Source organism: Lissotriton helveticus, chromosome 1_1, assembly GCF_964261635.1.
Source record: "Lissotriton helveticus chromosome 1_1, aLisHel1.1, whole genome shotgun sequence".
NCBI lineage: Eukaryota > Metazoa > Chordata > Amphibia > Caudata > Salamandridae > Lissotriton > Lissotriton helveticus.
Window position 1 is genome coordinate 1952624044 of NC_136057.1, and position 22342 is coordinate 1952646385.

Genomic DNA, 22342 nt, shown 5'->3' on the forward strand with positions numbered 1-22342 from the left:
ATAGCGCTGGTGCAGATGTAGCACAAGTGCTATCTTTAGTGGGCATTTTCTCATTTGCTTGGGGGAAGGGCCTCCTGCAAATGAGGGAATCTCTTTGCCTCTATGCCCATGCCATATTATGGCCTTGGGAGCTAAGGCACAGAAGCTGTCAGGATGCACCATGATAATACACTATGAAAATGTGGTGCACTGCCAGTGCTCCCCCTGAGGACTGTACCCTTCAGGAGACAAACAAGTCCCATCACTGCCCCCCCCCCCCCCCAGATATCCCCCTGCATACGGGTGTAGTCACTCACTGCACCCACCTGCAGGGGGATCTCTTTCCCCTCTCTAAATTGCAGACAGGTATTTGCTGCACAGTGAAACACTTCTGAGTGGCTGATTGAAGCAGTCTCTCCATATTTTATTGGGGGCCACATTAGAAAATGCGAGTTCCCAATTGTGATTCCATGTGAATTACAATTAGGAAATCGCAATTTCAAATGTATGAAACTCTATAAAGTTTCATTTGCGATTTCCAAATATTCATGAGGTAGGTAGCAATGTGCGACCCATTGAAAATTGCTAAGAACACAGGGATGGTGGCATGCTGGGGCAGCAGACCACCATGTCTGTGTTTGCTTTTAAATAAACCATTTTTTTTTTAAATACATCTTGTTTCCTTAAAGGAAAACAGGATGCATTACAAAAAGAAAAATTAAGCGTTTCAGTTTCATTCTTTAAGAATAGGCAGTGGTCAGTGGCACCACTGCCCTCTCATAAAAAACATTTTTGCATGCATTCTCAAAGGGGAAGGGGTCTCCTGGGGATCCCTTCCCATTTAAAATGGGTTTTCAGCAAAGCTGGTGGTAAAAAGTGAATGGTTTACAACCCCACTTTGGTCGGAAAGCATACAAACATGGCAGAGCGAGTTGCTATTAGGAATGGACGCCCTTAACATGCCCCTTCCTAATAACCAATTGCAATTTGGTAAGCAGTTACTGATTCACTATTTGGGCTTTGTACATGTGAAAAACCCTTTTTGCAATTTTCAGCTCGTTTGGGACCAGCAAAAAGGTTTGAACATGGAGCCCCAAGTTTGCAGCTGCCCTCAGGCCAATGCATTTATTGTTACCAGGCACACTGTTAATGTTTGTTCTATGTGCACCTGTTTAAAGGTGTGTTGTGACACGAACATGAACAGTGCGCCTGAAAATAATACGAGGTCTGGTATACAATGGTGTACTGCATAGCCGCTGCAGCGATAGTCAGTCGAATTGACTCAAGAAGCAAGCAGAGTGTGTCACGTTGACTCATGCAGCAACAGGCCTCTTATGAAAACCAAAAGGCAAAGTAAGTAATGATTTCATTTTAACATGCTTTAGAACTGTAGTGTGCTGCAAGTATGTTGTTTGATGGTTGAGGTACGTGCCCGGAAAAGTGCACTTCATTGGTTGCCCGCATTTGTTTTTATGTAAATGACCTGGCGTACATTTCTGATTGCTGGGCTACCCGAGTGATATTAATGTGTCTGCGACAAATTGATTAAATGGGTGGGGCAGGTGGAAGAAGTAGGTGGAGCTGGGGTAAGTGGGTGTGGCCTCCTACTAAACTCTGAGCACCAGGACTTAATATTTTACAAATTAAGCACTGACAATGGCTATTGTGTTCTGAGACTATTCCAACAGGAGCAATAACATAAAAACGGCTCCAGTTTCTTTCCTCCAAATTTATATTTGTATCTTACGAAAATGGTAATTTAGTAGAGCATTGGTTTCCACTCTCAGCAGTGCGCACCTGATGAAAAACAATGTTTCAAATGTGTATGCCCTGGGCAGATATACAGAATAAACAATGGAGATATGCAAATGCAATTCTGATAAAATGGCAATGCACTAGCTTTGCACGTCTAGCAGAATTAGTTATTTAACTGGAGTTAGTATTTACATCCGATTATCAATCAGTACATGCTTAGAACAGATAATGGAGTACAGTTGTCAATGACAAAAAAAGGACTACAATGGCAGAACTGCTTAAGCTCTAGACAAGTATCTTTTGTTTCAACATTATAATGCACACATTTGTAAGATCAATGCACGGAGCGTGCCAAGCAAGAAGGATCAGTGCACCATGCTTAAGTTGATTCACTCTCCAACATGATAAAATAGAAAAGAATAACTTGTTACAGATGAACAGATTAACACAGTACAGTTCCGCCCCATGACCCACTCTCTTAGTACCAATAAATTGCAACTTTGAGAAAATTTCAAAGGACTAAGTCAGGAAGAAATAAACATAGTAAGAGAGCAAAGAAAGGGCTGTAAAGTAAACAGCGTTTATAGTGTTGCATCCGGCAGGACAATTAGCATATTAAATACACCAATATGGGGCAGATATTTGCGGGCATTGTAAATTAAACTTGCTTGAAGCTGTAGAGAATACTTTCCTCAAATCTCTATGAAGATTACCCAACAGTACTCCAATATTGCCCATTGGTATGTATCTACATATGAGATCTATCTCAGATATTGCAACACTGCTACCTATACTTTACTGGTTATGGGTAAGGGCATCAGAGAAGTTAGAAGCATACAGAGATTGGCTCCAATGCCTTCTGGTGGGTTCATGTGCTGATAAAATCCCTGGGGTCCCCATATAAAAAGCTGGCTTTTTAAGCTCGGTTTAGAAGACTTTTGGTCGCACCCCCTAGAGTTGCCACGTAACGCTAAAGAAACACTACTGGTGGCCTACTGGATTTTTGTCCGGGGGGTGGTGGTGAGTGTAATCCAAAGTACACCAGTGGGTAGTTTGACAGGCCTGTTCTTCTCTCATTAATAAACGTTTGAATACGACTTTTATTTAGATAAGGTTCGTAATCCTTATGCGCGTGCACCTTACATTAAATTTATGCTTGAGACCTTACCTGTACTAGATTTTACCAGCACTTGGAAATATGGTGTCGTTAAGTCAAATACCTACTATGAGATTTGTTGTCCTGGAGACTCTTGAACATGTCTTTTTTTTGTCCTGCCTATAAAAGATATTGTGCCCGCTGGATCAAACTTTTATGAAAACTGCTGTGATTAAGGGACCACTCCTTAATAATGCAAATATGCAGATTTAATATCTGCTGCCCAATTCTGTTTTCAGTTTTAAAATTCTTATTATCCAAATGGCATGTTAGAGCAAAGCGGATTGTTAAAGGATGAATTTTTATTTTTATTGGGACTAGCAAATACATTATCACTTTTTCCTTTTACTGAATTTTTTAATAACTTACCCTTGCTGGTAGGGCTTCTTTTATGTCTTTATTAAATTATATTTGTATTTTTTGTACTTGCTGTTACATTATCTGTTTTTTTACATTTCTTGTTACATTGTAATATCTGTATTGTTTGCATGTATTATGCTTTGTATGGTTGGTATAGCGCCGAAACAAAGGATGATGATGATGATGACATAGACCTGGCAGTGTTTATGTGACATAGCAAGATATGAATGTGTTTATGCTGCATCTTAACATCAGTGTATACGAGCATCTCTAGATCACTGATTTATAGGAAGAGTTTCTAAATCAAAACATAATTGGATCATATTCCTAAAATCATCTTCATAATTGTTCTTTTCTTTTTTGTTTTAGAGAGGGGCAACAATCTCCAGAGCAATGGCAGAAGATGTACGGTCGATGTTCTGGAAATGAAGTCTATCACATTGAAATGGAAGAAAGCACATTTTTTGCTGAATATGAAGGAAAAAGCTTTACCTATGCATCTTTTCATGCACATAAAAAGTATGTTCTACTCATTAATATAATTTTAGTTGGTAAAAATAGTTTTATGCACAGTAAGCTAACAAAATACTGTTTCATGTTTGATTTTTTAAAGTGAAGGTAAGTGATTCATCAAACAAACAGAGCTACCTGTATTGTCCTACAACAAAACACCCACTGATGAATGCCATACCATATTATACAAGAGGAGAGGTTAAGGCTCTCATTATAAAGTCTCTATTTTTTTCAGTGACCTTGGCTGTTCAGTGACAGCAAACAAACTACCACACAAGCAAATCATTGAACAGTCGACGTTTGATAGAAAAGTGTAGTGTGATGATGGTGTCTAATACATTGCCTGCCTAAAAGGAGATGGATGGACTATTTTCCGAAGTGTGACAGTCAGGCATATGCGTCTGTGACTCATCTATTTTCACTGTGTGTTAACTGCAAACCTCTGGTACTTCCACCTGCTGTCAAAAAACGTACTTTGGGCCAATAAAAGGTGTTGTAACCTCCAAGGAACACCGAGTCTTTCTCGTCACCAAGAGAGGAGACATTAATTCTACTGATGACAGGAAGATAAATACTATCCATAACCTTCAGCAGAGAATGTGGTAGCTTTAAAAGAGAAGTAAAAACACTTTATAAGCAAAGGTACTTTGATGACAATGCTTGATTTCTTTTCAGAAATAAACACGGAAGACAGTCTTAAATATTTTCAGTAAATAGTATGGCCATGTAATCAAATTAAGAATACATTATCGCATTTAAGAAGAAAGATGAAGACTTTGTATAATTTAGAATGTGAAACAGTATTATAGAAATGTATTATATTATACAATGGAAAGGTATCATGAACAGTGTGTTGTTATAGTCAGAATATCCTCTTTCATAAATATCATGTACTGAAGATCGTTTACAAAAATATTCACTTTTTATAGTTAATAACAGAAAATGTAAACCCAAAGGGATGATATTTTAGTTTTTAGGTCACAATATTTATATCAGACGATATGTCTGCATAATATATACTGGCATACAACCAACAGGAATAGGGATCATTTATACTTTGCGTTGGGTAGGGTAGTCCTCACCATGATGTTTTTAATAGAATTCAAAGTTCCCTTCATCATGATGAGAGGGCTTCAGCCTACTGTGAAAAAGTATCAAGAATCACATGAAGATGACAATTCTAAATGTCCTTTTTTGATTAAAATTACCAGCTGTAAGATGTCTTCGAGCTAATCACCGATATGAAAAGCTTTAAAAAACATAGTGTGATTAGCAGAATGGGCACCAGAATGTAGGTATTTATATCATTACCCTTTGTGATCCAATTAACCCAATAAAAAGTGCCCTTTATACAAACTGTGTACTCCCGGGTCACCGTGTTCCTGTATGACGGTGACCCGGGAGTACGCGGCTTTTCTGCACTCACGTACACCAGACATTTCAAAGACTTTTGGGATTGTGTACTAAGTTTTCACATGATGCTTGGCTACGACAAAACGTTACACCATCTATAGATTTGTACGATTTTCATGACTCTCCCACACGTTGCCTACGCACCCCAGGGATATACCACTCCTGGATTTAGGGTGTGGACTTCATTTCCCTGACACAATTCAACCAAGGTCACGAGCCCTGCTGTGTCGGAAATATCACCAGCAGAGCGACCTCTCGGGTTGACACAGCCACGTAGAGCCCTGAGGATTCGCATAGGCGATGAAACACGTGTTGGCTGGCTGTCTAACACAATAAAGGATTTCAGCAAATGACTCTCTTACAGAAGATCTCTACAACTTGCTGTTGCTTTGTCTATTCTGTACATTGTTTTATGACTGTTCTATGACTTTTGATTGAATTCTTGTGTGTGCATAGGGTACTCCCGTAATTCATTTAGTTGGTAGATTTATTCTACTAACTGCTGAGTGGTTCTAAGGGTTTCCCACTCACCCAGTTGCACCACTCCCACCCAGCACGATATTCACTGGTGCGTCCACAGATGGCAGTGCACCCTTAGCTAATCTGACTTCGAAAACCTTTGTGGATTTGGCCATGCTGTACTGTGTGTTTGCCACTAGACCTCCACAATCAAGGGAAGAGTGTTCCATGGTAATGACTTTAAACATGTTTAAACTGTGTTTGTATGCTGCACATATCATGATCTGTCCTGCGCAATGTCTGTCTGCTACTTGATGTGACTGCTACTTTGGAGGTGCCAGGGAAAGGACTTTAAATGCTACTAGTGTCTACTATGTGTGTAGAGATATCTGAAGTTGGGTTCACACAATGATTTAGAATTGTTAAGGAGTACTGGCTGTTATGGACATTCAGCGTGGAGAATTCACATGAAGGAAAGGTGTGGAATTGACACGGAGCCTCACTGTCAAATTGTATCTCCACTGGAGCAGAGTTATCTACACACTTAGTCGTGCACAGTGTCCCATGTAAGCACAAAGTCAGCTGTGGTTGTTTTGTCTTTGACACTTCAAATGTTGCTGGTCTGTTTTGGAGACTGTTTAGTGAAGGTGCCAGCAGTTTCAATTAATATTTTCGGCAGCGCATTGGAAGTCAAGTGAGCATGGAAGTCAAGTGAGGTGAGACACTATTTGTCTTGTATTCATTTTATTTCGCTGAGACTTTTCGTCAATGGCAATGGAAAACTGCCGTTGTGCTGTTTGAAATAAAATGTAGCACGAGCTTAGTACAACACGTGAAATCCTACCTTCATGAAGATGCGCGCAGCTCTGTGTGATCTTCTGTGACGTCCTCCGTAGTCTTCTCTACCTGAAAGTGTGCCATGAGCCACCTGGCATGGTGTGAGAAAGTGTGGTGCCATCTTGGGGTTGGCCATGGCCCATCTGAATTTCTGGTTCACTGAGCGTAAACATCAGATCCTCAGATCAGTACGAAAGATACTGCCTCTCATTCCTTTTCTATCGAGAAAGCTCTTGATACAGGGTCTAATTATGTCCAGGCTAGACTTTAACAATGCAATGCAATCTACCTTGGGGCCCCTGAGAGCACTTTGAACAGACTCCAACAAGTTCAAAATGCGGCAGCACGAACGCTCTACAACATCCCCATGTCCTGCTCTGCCAAACCAGCATTGAGGGCACTACACTGGCTGCCTATAAGGGAAAGAGTGAAATTTAAATCCCTATGCCTCGCACACAAAATCCTGCAAAGCAAAGGCCCCCCCGTCCTGCAGAAGATGGTGGTCCCGTACAAAGCGAACAGAACTTTACGCTCAGACCAGCAACATCTGACAGTCGTCCCCAGGGTAAAAAAGGCCCGATCGGGCGGTAGGAGATTCTCGGTCAATGTTTCCACTCTTTGGAACGCCCTACCCCTAGGTCTCCGCGCAGAACCATGTCTCCTGCGCTTCCGAAAACAACTTAAGACCCTCCTCTTCTGTTACTTTTTATCTTCCTCGTTTCAGCTATTTCTGATGTCGCTAGTTGGCAAAAGCGCCGGGATGCTCTAGGATTACCGGGCGCTATACAAAACCGATTTAATAATAATAATAATAATAATAATAACATGCCAACCACGTAATATGCCAACCACGTAATTTGCCAACCACGTCTCAATCTTCAATACGTCTTCTTCGATGGTGCAGATTTGGATGCTACAAATCTTTTTATTGTTTCTACTATATGTTTTCATCGTTTTTCATGCAGTCCTGGAGGGTCACCTGATGATCTCTTTGGGTTGATCATCTTACAGAGGACAGTGGATGCTGTTTTGGTCACCAGTGGTGTGTGGAAGTTTGTTTATTTTCCTAGTGACTACCATCTGGTGACATGATATTTTGGTCTTGTTCCCGTTCCTCACCTGGACAATAAGAAAGAGCAAGATGAAGAATTTACCATATTCAATTTTGGCAAATCGTATTTGTGAGGCTTATCGCAGCAACGACCTCCAAACAAGAACGGTGACTCGTTTTGTTTCTTGGAGGAGGCACTCTTCTTTTTTGTTTGCTCACAGGTGCACGTTATATGTCTGTCTTGCAAGACTAATTTTTGTAAGGTGGTGTGCACAAGTTGGGAGTGTACACACAGCTCGGTGGAGAAGTTGCTCACCAGTGTTATTATGTGTTTTACTTTTTCCCACAGTAATGGTATTCCCTTTCTTGTACAAAAAAGTTTGTATTGTATTGTATTCATGCTTAAGGGATTTAAGCTTACAATGTATATGTGCCAGCTTCCACAGTTTAGATTTTGTTTCCCAAAGGACGTCCTTGTCTAGTTTTTGTAAGTGGTTAGCTGTATTACATTCTCCCTTTCATGAGAGATGGTCATGGTTTTGGGAACGAGTCCCTTTTTCTTAAAGCTTTACACGCGGCCCCTACACAGGGGTGGGTTAACATGAGTTCCTTTCCCATTAAGCGTTACTAGCACCCCCTACATAGGGGTGGGTTCATGGGTGTGTTTTCCATTTACAATTGTTCTATTTGTTCTATTTGGTAACCCTGACACAGGGTATGTTTATTGGGTCTTCGCCAATTAACATAACATGTAACCCTCACACTGGGTTAGTTTTGGATCATGGGCACGATTCCCATTAACAATTGTTTGTTTGGTAACCCTTACGCGGGGTATGTTTATAGGGATTTCTCCTATTAACATTACATGTAACCCCTTACACTGGGTTGGTTTTGGTTTATGGGTATGGTTCCCCTACATAGGGTGTGTTTTCATGATTTATGGTCCCACATATATGGTTAAAGTCTTAGACCCTTTCAGGAGGGTGGACTTTATGGGTCGCAAACCCAAGTATTTGTACCTCGTATGAGGGGTGAACGATGGGTTTTTAGCTCCATTTTCACAACGTATGTAAGTTTCCTTATGTGCGGAATCTTGTTTATTTGTTTGTTCCCTTGCAGTTAAGATTGAAGTTGCAGAGTGTGTTTTGCCTTTTGCAATTCACAACAACGTTTTCTCATTATTTTTATTGCGAGAGGATGTATTATTTTACTCAATTTTTTGGTTGTAAGCTATCCATTCTTTCCGTTTTAAATGGCTCTGACCCTCTCGTGATGTGTACATAATTGCACATCCCGGGGTTTTGAACTGTTTATTGCATTTGTAATTTTTCTTGTGTATAGTTTTTCTCTTCATTTTTACCTGTATTTGCAACTTTAATTTTTCATTTTAAAAGGAGGGGGATGTGTTATGCCCTGCATAGTTTACTTATATCTTGTAGTTTATCAATCTTCCTGCTGCTCAGCCAGTGTGCCTATTTACGGTAGAATGTTGCGAATTCAGTGATGCATGATAATGTTGGGTGTCTGTGTGAGTGAAGAACGACAGTTAGAGATGGGCTGAGCAGCAGGCAGGCTGCTCCTGGTGGGGTTTGCTGTTACATGGAACCAAGAGTTGACTACAGGCTAACCTACATCATCATCACCTGTTTACCTGGACTACCTATCTGATGTACTTGTATACCATCTGGATGTTCTTTCACCATCTACTGAATAAAGGTGCCTATGAACTCGACATGGCGACCAGTGATTACTTGTGTCACATGGTACAACACAGTGCTCACCAAGAACTACAGTCAAGGATAGGTAATATCAACAGTCAAACTTGTTTTCTAATCCGGGTTCATCTTTTAAGCTAGTTCGTTAGTGCTAATTGTATGTGCTAAGAGCAGTTTATAGGCAGCATTAAGGAATCTTCAATACATCCAAGTGTGACTCTACTTTCTTACTTCAGCTCGGTTAGGAAACAAGTACACTATTTCCGTGATACTTAATTCTTTATTTTCTTCACACTTTTTAAAATGAAAAATATTCATGGCATCATTTCTAATTGCTAGTGACAGAAAAGAAAATGGCAGCTGTCTTCATTGAAGTATGTGCTGTTGAATAAAGAAAGGGAGCAGCATACCATTTAATCTGAATTTTCGAAAACATTAGAGTTTAAAAAAGCGACAATACATCAAATAAATGCATTCTGGAGTCTTTGGCTGAAAGCATAATTTTACTTCCGTAATACTTCCCTTCACTCCCTTGGTAAATTTACAAATTATATGCATTTGCTGACAGTATTCTTCCAGAAGCTACACACACACCGCCCGCGTTCAGAGTAGATACTCATTTCCGTTGTCATGCTTTTTCAGGGACCTAGACACAGAAATAAAGCTTGAAACGATTTTGCCTGTCACTAAAATGCATCTTGCTGTCATGATAGTCCTAGCATTGACCTTCTAGCATACAGATTGTGCCTCAGAATATGTATTCTTGGTTTTAGCAAGCAGATCACATTTTTGGCACGGGCAAGGAAGGCAAAGCCTGATCTCTGGGAAGCGTGCGAAGAACGTCTCCTGAGGGCAGGTCCTCATGGAGCAAATGCCAACGAAAAGAGCCTGGTGCCAAGGGAAGATGGGGCAGGTGATTGGTCGGTGGGGTTTAAACCCCCAAATCAAACTAAAGGGTTTGGTGTGGGCAAGGGGGATAAGGAAAGGGGCATGGTCAAGAAGGCCATATCTTGAGCACCCGACGTTGGAGAATTTCGCTGCCGAAGACCTGCAGCCAGGGGACTAACCTAGTTCATCAGAATGCAAGTGGCATCACAGTGTAACATCACAGTATGTGACATTACAGTCCTCACATATATGTTTAGCAGGTCTATCATTAGTACATTGGAGCACTTTTCGAGTATACACGCAAACCCGCATGATTGAGGCAGAAGAGTCACACTTTTGAAAGCTATGCATAAAACAGTGTTGCCTTTTGTCAGCGCAAACCTTCTCTACCCATAGTGCTTTACAAGAAAAAATACTGGTACTTAAATTATTTCAACGCCTCCTCGGGGGTAGTAAGCACTATATAAATTACATTTATTTTGTGTAAATACAGGGAAAGACATCTGACATTCTTACAGTGCATGCATATCTTGTAAACAGGTACTGAACAAAGTGAAAAGCTGCCTCTCTTAAGTATGTGTGAAGTGCTAACAAGGTGTGAGTCTTTGTTTGCCCTCTGCTGCATTTGCTTCTAAGTGTGAGGTTCCTGACTGTCCCAGCCAGGAGACTCAAACAAAAGGAGGCCTGATGACCCCTCAGATTCGGCCTTTGTTATGGGCCCAGCAGGAGCCAGAACTAAGAAAGCCTAGTCCCAGCCTGCACATTGTTGCGATCAATAGCAGACAACAATGTGCAGGCGCTGCTAAATGTATGTGTTCCGGTGTTTGCAAATAACATGGGGACGAATTTCAGCATATTTTTTAGTGGGGCCCAACTTCTTGGCAGGGTGGACAGCGTCCACCCTGTGAAAACAGTGGGCGGACACCCGCGTGTACCCGGCCTCGACTCATGCCCTGCCTGCAGCCAACTGAAAGGACCATGGCCGAGTGGTCTAAGACGCAGGATTAAGGCTCCAGTCTCTCCGTAGGCTTCGGTGGGAGCCCACTGCTGCCCAGGATTTTGAACAGCGGCTTACAGCAGGGGGCAGCAGTGAAGCTGTATGAAAATGGAGGATCAGCACGCCGGACCGCGGGTTGTGAGAAGGCGAGCTGTTGCATGCTCTGAAGCAGTCAAGAAAGCAGACAGCGATAAAAAAAGGTAGGAAAATCCCCTCCACTCCACTTAAGTCACCACAGTGAGCCCCCCCCCGCCTGGAGCAAGGCTCCCCCCTGAAGCGTGCAAGGGTTATCCAGCAGATGGGCTGGAGAGCAGAAGAAGCCCCTCCCCTTTTGTCCCGCAAGGCTCTGCCTACACAGATCCAGCCAAAGCATAGTTAAAGAGGCATTACTGCATCAAGAGAATGCCAGGCAAGGGCTGGGAGCTGCAGGAGTGCCATCGGCCTGCCCGGTATGAAGAGCCCCAAAAGGGTAAGCAAGGAAAGGTCCCCATCCTGCCCGAGGAGGGAAAATGGGCATAGAGCGAAAGGGGTGCAGATCTCGAGTTGGACGATGACCTCAAGGTGATGCTGGTGAAAGCACGGCAGCTAGTGGCCAGCAGGGGACGCGGGTGGGTGAGCCAGCAACTGATGGCACACCTTGAAGGAGTGCCAGCAAAGAGGACTAGGCCATCAAAGGCCTCCCGGGCCCGGGCACAGGAGAGAAAGAGGATGTAAAAAATTAGCCAAAAAGGGGGAGGCTTTCAGCCAGAAAAGTGGCCGAGGGGCAGCAGGTGGAGAGCGGTGTAGCACCAAAACCTCAGGAGCAACCTACGACTAGCAGCAATGAAACAAACATGATCGGGGCAGGTATGGGAGCAATACCCCCCAAAAGACACCAGGACAAGGATCAAGGGAGTGCAACAACAAAACAAAGGGTGGTAACGAAGGAGGCAAGTAGCCCCCCAGCAGCAGAGAGAGGGACTGACCCCACCAAGGTCTGGAATTGTGGGGCGGCAAAGGAAGCGGGGGAACTTGCAAGTGAATACATGCGGCCTTCCCTGGGGGCCAGGCCCATTACAGCGCGGGACACAGGCGTAACCAGCCTTATTCCGCTACCAATTAAGGAGAGGATTTGGTACGAGGAATGCGTTGATATCTTCTCACTCCTAGAGATGCAGCAAGCGGGGCTGGACCTCACAACACTGGAAGAAGAAAGAAGAGGACAGGGAGGAGAGGCGGAGACCAAGGGTGGAGCAGTCAATTGACAATTGGTTAAGGACCTTTAGAACCTTGGGAAGCACATGTGTGGAAACATTTCCACAGAGCACTGCAGCACTGTTTCGCCATCAACAAAAGGTCCATGAAACTCAACAGAAGTATCAAGGGGACGCCTGGCTCCGCTGTGATTGAGGGTTCAGAGAAAAGATGTAAACTTGGTCAGTGATAAAGTGGGTTAAATCAAGATGTTGAGGGCTTTACCAATCACATAATGGCGGCAAGGGAAGGGGTAAGCACATGTGACCATCCCTTTCAGAATCCACAAAATAAAGGGAGGTACGAAGGCCCCCAACAAGGGAGCAAAGCAAAAGGGGGGGACCAGTGCCAGGAGAGGGAAAGGCCGACTCACGACATGCTGGAAATATGATAAGGATGAATGTAAATGGGGGCATGCGTACAAGTTCAGACATGCTTGTGGGAACTGCTGTGGGACACACCCAGCAATTGATCGCAGAAAGCCATAGGTAGCAGGAGAGAACAAGGATGCCAGCAAGAAGTAACAAAAGGGGTGGACAGCCAGGGGAGGACCACACACCGGACCCACCGACTCCCCTCTCCACCCACTTTGAGAGGGAGTTGTTGTTACGGCGCCTAAACAAGTATCCCAACCAGAAAGGGCAACAATTGCCAGCAAAACCGTTCGCCGTGGTGTTTCAAATCCCTAACCAAGAGCCCCTGGTTAGCCACCTTAGCCGCAATTTGAAGGTATTTATGGAGAACCTAGAGTTAGCCAAACAGAAAGTGGAGAAAGAGCTCATCTTGGGCAGGATAGTAGATCCATTTATAGAACCGCCTTTTGATAATTTTTTGTTTTCCCCGCTGAGCCTGTTTCCCAAGAAAGAGGAGGGAAAATACTTTCTACACCATCACTTGTCAGACCTGCAGGCGAGTCAGTTAATGATGGGCTAGACCAAGGGAGCTGTTTGGTATCCTACACCACAGTAGACGAGGCAGTGGCTATGATCAGGATGATGGGGAAAGGAGAGCTGCTAGCAGAAACAAACAATGACGCAGCGTTTCGCATCCTTCCAGTACACCCTGACAGCTACCACCTCCTAGGGTTACAACTTGGCAGTGCATACTATTTGACAAATGTCTGCCCATGGGGTGCGCCATCTCCTGCGTACATTTTGAGTCCTTCAGCAGTTACCTCGAGTGGGAGGTAGGGTCAAGTTACCCACCCCGCAGGGGGACAGATACACTATCTGGGTGATTTTCTGTTCATGAGGAAGCCAGGCACATCATATTGTGCAGGCCTGTTGGAAAGCTTCATTGGGCTAGCACAACAGGTAGGGGTGCCACTAGCAATGGAGAAGAAGGAGGGGCAGACCACAAAACTAGCCTTTCTGGGAATTGAGCTGGATACAATGGAAGGGGTGTGCAGGTTCCCTTCAGGCAAGGTGGTGGAACTGTGCGAGATAATACAGAGACTCAAATAAGAGGAAGGCCACACTGGCAGGTTCCAGCAGCTGCTGGGCAAACTCAAATTTGCCAACAGGGTTATCCCAGCAGGACGGGTTTTGCACGGGCTTGGCGCGGCTAACAAAGAGTCTGTCAAAAAAGCATCACAGTGTGCGTCTCCCTCTGGTAGTGAAGGAGGAACTGGAGCAGTGGGATGACTACCTAGCTAAATTAAATGGTACGCTGATGTGGTGCGAGCCATGGGTGACAGCTTACCAATTGGAACTGTTCACATGTGCTGCTGGGAGCTAATGCTTTGTGGCAGTATTGGACACTGCCTGGATGGAAGCCCAGTGGCCAGTAGCTTGGCACAAAGCGGAGGTTACAAAAAGCATTACTCTGCTCGAGTTCTTCCACATTATCTTTGCATTCACTATTTGGAACAAAAAATTCACTAAAAAGCAAATCACACTGTGAGTAGACAACCATGCAGTAGTACAGGCATTGCATTTAGGGACCGCAAAATATCCAAGGGTAGTGAGGCTGTTAAGATGTCTGGTCAGTTGCCAGCTGAGTATTAATATAGGGATTAAAGGTAGGCCATGTCAGGTTGTGAGAATGCCATATCTGATGCAGTTTCCCATTTTCAATAGCAGAGATTTTGAGAGCTGGCGCCACACGTGGCACAAGCTATGACACCCATGACTGAACAGATGTGGGGCCAGGTGGAGCTGTCCTAAGGATGTTAGCGGAAAATGCACTGGTGTCCAAGGCAGCAGAAAGATATCATAAGTGCTGGGTAGTCTTTCAACAGGAGACTGGCACTCAAGGGCACGGTGAGATGACGACAAATTAAGTAACTGATTTTATCCAGTGGCCTTTCAAGGAGGGAAAAGTAAGGCACTGTGCAATGTTTCACAATGCAAAACTGGTCAAAGGGGCGGATCCAGCAAATTCCTATTATTGCAGGGCAGCAATGAAAGGGTGGGACAGGCTGCAACCAAGCCACAGGGACCACAGATGGGCAATTGAATTTTCATTGCTGACAAAACTACTGGGGATGCTCCACTATATCTGCGGGTGGAACCAGAAGGTAGTACTATTCAGAGCAGCATTCGCTCTGGCATTCTTTGAGGCATACAGGGTCAGGAAGCTGGTCACCTCTTCAAAAAATAACCCTGGGGACGCATGCCTGTGGGGGGAGGGCATCTGGATGGGTGACGGGCATATGACTGTATACTTCCACAACAGATCAGGAGTGGAAAGGAAGAAGCTTGAGGCTGGATTGCCTGGAGGAAAAGGCATGCTACCCAGTATGCCTTATGCAAGACTACTTGGGGCAGGGTATATGCAAAGGGATACTCCTCTTCTGGCACCAGGATGGCCCGTGTTTCAGCGGCTTACAATTTACATCAGTCTTAAGATTGGCAATAAGCAAAGCGAGCTTACCAGCCGGGGATTTTGGGTCGTTTCTCATAGGGATGGGGAGGAGCGCATTAAACAGACGCTGGGACTCAAGGCCCTTTAAAGGGTATATACGACCCACAGTGATTTACGACTTTGTTTCTCCCACAGCAAGAACCTACGGAGAAGGGTGCAGAGTGTGGATCCGGGGACATTCGTACTTCACAAGGGCATAGAGGTGGGCCTAGACACACAGGAATACAAGGACATATGGCTGAAAAACACAGAGGTGACATGGCTGGGGCTCAACCGCTACCCTCCATTCAGGAAACATTAGGGTGGGAATAGAGGCTTGACACAGTTATGGTGCATTTTGAGGGAACAATCTGACAACCATGGATGGGCCGTGATATCAGGGTTAACGGCAGTGGCCAAACTGGTCCGCCCCGCAGACGTCATATGGTCCGAGGTCATAGCGCGACATGAATAGCAGGGTGCACAGGACCAAGCAGCACCAGAAAGGTCCAGTAGAAAGCTGAGTATTTCCATGACAAAAGTCTGCAGGGTTAACGGGTGGGGTTTCGTGAGGCATGGCCTCATCAATCTGAAGACAGCAGAGTATTACAAGGCGGACGGAGTTCACCTGACAGGGGTGGGGATGTATATTTTCCTGCTTAGTAGGGACACTGGAGGAGTTAGGGTTTTCATGATGATGATGGGGGAGCAAGGGAGAGCTGCCAGAGGTCAGGAAACCACTGACAGTGTAGTGGAAACAGCACACAAACAGACAGACAAGAAAGCACACTTGTCTTGGTTGATGAGTGCCCTTGCGATGCCTTTCACCAGGGACACTGGGGGAGCAGGCAATTAGCCAGCTTGAGATCAGCAGCAGGTGGTCACAGCACTTTTAGCCTGGGTCGGCCCTTATGCCACCCACTCAATCACCGGTAGCAAGGTTAGCCTGGAGGCCGCAAGCTTTAGACACGACAGGAGGGGGGCTGTCACACAGGGGTCTGTGCTGGAAGTGCTGTAAGGAGTGTAAAGAACAATGTATCAATGTGTGATAATTTTATAGATGTGATGCAGTGTTTACATCATGGAGCATATGAATGACCATGGAAAATGTGATTTTTATGTTTCATGCTGTCAAATAAACTGCAAAAACAACAGTTGATGGACTGAATGCAGAACAATGTCATACATTCACCCCAGTACAGAGATCTGGGCCTAAATCCATCGTTTCTTTGCACTCCACACCCCCCCAGTGCAGACATGGCCATATGCAAATCAGCCTTGACCCTGTGCCTCATGGGAAAAGTCCAGCACGAATTGCGAAGCCATATCTTTCCTGGACCGGAATCAAGCATCCTAGGACCGGTTTCTGGCTATCAGCCGTCATCAGCCAGGATGGCGTGACTCCAGTAGTGTGGAGAGCATGGGACTCACGTCTGAGCATACCCATCCCACTCAGGGTGACAAATGCAAAAACAACATTTGATGGACTGAATGCAGAACAATGTCATACATTCACATTGGATGCTTGATTCCGGTCCAGGAAAGAAATGGCTTGGCAGTTCGGGCTGGACTGTTCCCATGAGGCACAGGGTCAAGGCTGATTTGCATATGGCCATGTCTGATCTGGGGTGGTGTGGAGTGCAAAAAAAAACAATGGATTTTGGCCCAGATCTCTGTACTGGGGTGAATGTATGACATTGTTCTGCATTCTGTCCATCACTGTTGTTTTTGCATTTGTCACCCCGAGTGGGATGGGTATGCTCAGACGTGAGTCTCATGCTCTCCAAATCACTGGAGTCAAGCTATCCAGGCTGATGATGGCTGATAGCCAGAAACCGGTCCTTGGATGCTTGATTCCGTTCCAGGAAAGACATGGCTTGGCAGTTCGGGCTGAACTGTTCCCATGAGGCACAGGGTCAAGGCTGATTTGCATATGGCCATGTCTGCACTGGGGTGGTGTGGAGTGCAAAAAAAACCAATGGATTTTGGCCCAGATCTCTGTACTGGGGTGAATGTATGACATTGTTCTGCATTCTGTCCATCACTGTTGTTTTTGCATTTGTCACCCCGAGTGGGATGGGTATGCTCAGACGTGAGTCTCATGCTCTCCACATCACTGGAGTCAAGCTATCCAGGCTGATGACGGCTGATAGCCAGAAACCGGTCCTTGGATGCTTGATTCCGGTCCAGGAAAGACATGGCTTGGCAGTTCGGCTGGACTGTTCCCATGAGGCACAGGGTCAAGGCTGATTTGCATATGGCCATGTCTGATCTGGGGTGGTGTGGAGTGCAAAAAAACGATGGATTTTGGCCCAGATCTCTGTACTGGGGTGAATGTATGACATTGTTCTGCATTCTGTCCATCACTGTTGTTTTTGCATTTGTCAAATAAACTGCGGCTGTTATGCACCAGCTAAGACTCCAACTCTGATTACCCAGTGAGAGGGGGGTAGTTAAGGGTGCACAGGGAAGAACGTGGGTGGAGGGGGGTCACTCACACGTCTGGGTCAGTCCTTGCAGGAATTGCTGGCAGAAAATATTGAGCTCCTTTGTGACAGGACTGCAAGTAACCATATAAATAACACCTGTGTACTTCTTCTTTATTACAAATTTTCCTTGCTTCATTTTGTCTTGATTGTATTTATGTTTTCCTTTTGCTCTATTAGATTGTATTTGAAACTACTGTGGTACACAACAACGGAGTCCATGTTAAGTATGATAGGGGCTTTGGTCTGTGAAACCTGGCTCAGTGTTGCCCACATGAATATATTTCAGGGTATTGTTGGTACTGGTCTCTTTCTGGATTTGCCCTTCCATCAGTTATATAAACGTATTAATACTTATTGAAAATGGGCCATATTACATTAGAGATCATGGTACGTCATAGGTAATTGCCTATATAATCATATGCTGTGGTTTAACATTTCCCTCTTTTCATGTTTTTTTCCACACATACACATTAATGTACTCATCTAACGTGTTTCGGCCTAGAGCTAATAAGCACTGGGGCTTATCAAGGCTGGAATTACATTGTTAATATATAGTTAGAATCAAATTAAAATCACATAATTGCAAAATCTTCTAATTGTATACACATGTGTGGTTGTGGCACAGTATCTTATGATACTGTACCAATGTATATACAAAAGTAAAAGTTGTGGCATTCAGTGTAATCTGTGTACTCAACTGCTTATGTGAATGTTTATTCTGTCCCTGGTGATGAAGGGTGTTAGTTACATGAGCTAAGACCAGATAGTAAAGTGGAATGTCGTCACACTTTAAACCCTGATAAGCTCCCTCCCTATTGTTATCATTGCCACCAGCACTATAAGACAGTAGACCATCTAGATCGAGATCATGCGGCCATTATACCTCGAAATATGGCCCTCCTGAATTGCAGGTACTTACCAAAACACTGCACCGAAATAGCATTATTAATTGAAGAATGCAAATTGGATGCTCTGTTTTTAACTGAGACATGGTTACAGATGGGGAATGACCCAGACAGTATTCAGGCCCTCCCTCTGGAATTTGAAATATGCAGAATTGATCGCACTTCGGGTAGAGGTGGAGGCCTTGCAATTATTTATAAGGACATATACAAGTGCCGATCTTTACCATCTTCGCTCGATGATTGTGAAAGCATGGCTTTTTCGATTGAATTCTCTCCCACCAGCACCTTTTCTGGCCTGCTGATTTACCGCCCTCCAGATGCCTTAAAACAATTTATCCCTAAACTTATTGACCTGGTTGCAGGATCTGCTCTGGCCGTGGCGAACTTTACAGTGTTGAGGGACTTTAATATACATTTAGATGATCGATCAAACTCCATAGCCAATGGTCTTCTATCTAGCCTTCAGGCGATTGATCTTAATCAAAAGTGCTTCCTCCCAACACATGATAAAGGAGATCTTCTGGACCCAGTCTTCATTAATTTAGACAATCTAAGTTCAGAGACTCCTATCCCACTCAATTGGTCGGATCACTTCTTAATTCCCCTAGTGTGGGTTACGAAGACTGCCTCATCTGTCCAGACTCCAACTGCCTCTTGGGGTAGGAAATGGTCCAGACTCCCTTTGGCGGAATGGAAGTCGTCCCTCGAGGCCTCAAAACCTCAAAAGGGAAATAATGTCGATGAGGCAAATAATAACTTTAATAACCGGATTCAGGACGCTCTTGATGAAATTCTCCCTAAAACCTTTATTCTAACAAAAATTAGGAAAAACACTGCCCCATGGTTTTGCCCTAAATTAAGAGCGTTAAAACAATCTTGCCGGAAACTAGAAAGGGTCTGGATACAGGTTTCTTCACAACATAGGAAGGAAGCCTATAGGAAAACCATCAGGCTGTATAAAATTGAGATCAAAACTGCACAAGTCCACTTTTATGAGATGAAAATCAGCATTGCCCCGCCGCAAAAACCTTTATCGAGGGAAGGGGCTTTGACACGCTGTAACAATGTAGCGGTATTTTTTCAACAAAAGATCCAAGCTATTTATACAGCCTTCCCCCTCAATCCACCTGACCCAGTGGAAATAGAGAAAAGTGACCCGGGCCCCGTGCTGGAACAATTCCATCTGCTGGACACAGTTACATTATATCTGGTAATTGCTAAGGTGTCCTCAGGTTCCCCACTGTACCCGGCTCCACCTCAACATCTTGTGGCGATCCTTGACTCCGTCCGTGCAACGATCCTTGAGGTCCTGAACTGCTCAATAACAACTAGTACAGTCCCCTCCCATTGGAAATGTGCGATGATCAGGGCTCTTCTGAAGAAGCCTAGTCTGGATCAATCAAATCTATCCAACTTTCGCCCAATTTCTCTCCTGCCCTGGCTGAGCAAACTGTTGGAAAAACACATCAATAATATTATGATCAATTACCTAGAATCCAACAACTTGCTGGACACCTCACAAAGAAGCTTCTGCCCTCAACATGGGACGGAGACCGCTTTGTTGATGGTAACAGAGGAGGCAAGGAGGCTGGTGGATGAGGGGGGAGTGGCTGCCATTATTCTCTTAGATCTCAGTGCCGCGTTCAACACGGTCAACCATACCCTCTTGACCCAACGACTCAAGAGTGTCGGAGTGTCGGGCGCTGCACTGACATGTCTCTCATCCTTCCTCAGTGACCGCCGCTTCCAGGTCTTCTAGGAAGATGTGGTCTTCTCCAGATTACATCTGGATTGTGGGGTCCTGCAGGGCTCGGCCCTAAGTCCGACGCTCTTTAATATTTATATGAGGCCTTTGGCGGGTATTATCCACCCATTTGGCATTAAGATCGTCAGTTATGCAGATGATACCCAGTTAGTGGTATCGTTATACCATGATAAAGGTTAATCTAGCGTCCTGGCTCCCTGCCTTGAAGCAGTGGCCAGATGGATGGAGCTTTCCTACCTTCGCCTCTACGGGGACAAGACAGAGATTATGCTGTTGGGGAATTCATCACTCACTATCTCTGTCTCCATGTGGCCGTCTTGCCTGGGTCCGGCGCCATCCCCGAAGCCACAGATAAAGAGTCTTGGCATTTGGCTTGATAGCTCCCTTAACTTTGTGAATCAGGCTACTGCACTCTCTTCAATCTGTTATGGATTGATGAGAATGCTTCGCAAAGTTATTCCCCTCCTTCCTTTCGAGGCAAGAAGGATAATGGTCCAGGCTCTCATATTGTCCCATCTGGACTACGGGAATGTCCTGTTCTTGGGAGCCCCCCTGGCCACAATAAATTAATTACAAGTAGTTCAGAACTGTGCTGCTCGGATGCTCCTTCAGGTTCCGCGTTGGCAATCGGCAAGGCCAGCACTGAGACAGCTACACTGGCTACCAATTTCTGCCAGGATACAATTCAAAGCTATGTGTCTGGCACATAAAGCCATATGGAAAACTGGTCCACCCATTCTACACCCACTAATAACATCATACCTTCCGCATAGAACTCTACGCTCTAGTTCTTTACATCTGGCCACTATCAAGAAAATAAGGAAGGCGAGATGGGGCGGACGCTCCTTCTCACTCACCGCTGCTAAGTTGTGGAACTCTCTTCCCCCAGTTATGCGGGGGGACGACAACCTGTTGACCTTTCGTAAGCTTTTAAAAACACACCTGTTTGGAATGCTTCCTTAGCTCTGCGGAATGGCTCTGCTCTGTCTTTCTTTTCTACAAGCGCTACGAGGCCTCCGGCTAGTTAGGCGCTATAGAAATACTCTTCTATTCTTATCCTTATTGATTACTACGAATAAAGTATTATTATATGGTGTAGTTAGAAAGGGCAGAAGAGAAAAAGGGGGAGGACCAGCCTCCTGGGATACTTTGTAAGGGGCTCTGATTATAGTTGCGTTAACAATAGTCTTACAAAGTGAGCACGTCAAGATAGTAAGAGCACTTCCTAAAGGGGTAACACGCAGTGGACCGAGCATGACTCATGAAGTTTAGAATATGAGAATGTATGAGTCAGAAATCTTAGAATCTTGCAGCTAAATTGTAAGTTGAAGCAACACTGATTTCATACAATGTCTTTTATGTAGAAGATAAACAGTAACAAATTGCTGTTAACTCAGAATAATTTACCTTTACTGCTGTCTGTCTTCAGCCTGTCACGCTCAGTCCGGAATGTTCTAATGGGGCAGTCTCTGAGAGAAAACTTCAAACAGATTTATCCGACCAATTGGCAAAAATGTAAGCATTCCAAAAACATTTCTGACACCTACATGAATATACATCAGAACAATTTGTCCTATACTTTAAATCCTGGTTGCAAAGCCAAGCTCCTGAGACTTTAACTTATCATATCCAAATACCCCAATTGCAAGGGTCGTGGAATAGTTAATGCCTCGCAACAAAATCATGTCGGCACTGCGGTTACAAGAACGAATCCATCGAACATATTGTCTCCATCGAACATATTGTCTGCATATGCCCTAAGTTACTATGTAAGAAAAAAGTAATTGAAGTCCAGTTTTATTTAAGCAAACTGTAGAACAATCCTGGAAACAGTTAGATGCTGCTTCTTTTCGAAAAACGCACCATTCATAGGGAAATTCACAAAAGTCTTCAACTGTCGCTGTTTTTTTTTAATTTGTAGAGCTTTTTTAAATCCATGGTCATACTTTTTTTATTCTTGGCACCTACAGACTATAATCGGAG

General features: G+C 44.3%; 1 protein-coding gene across 1 annotated transcript in view; it reads left to right on the forward strand.

The window, feature by feature from the left end:
- KCNT2 (potassium sodium-activated channel subfamily T member 2) overlaps nucleotides 1-22342 on the forward strand; it is a 1660679-nt gene that overhangs the window by 1412048 nt on the left and 226289 nt on the right. The window contains exon 19 of the mRNA XM_078650345.1: nucleotides 3620-3769. Within this exon, the coding sequence (XP_078506471.1) occupies nucleotides 3620-3769 (150 nt within the window). The remainder of the gene's footprint in view (nucleotides 1-3619; nucleotides 3770-22342) is intronic.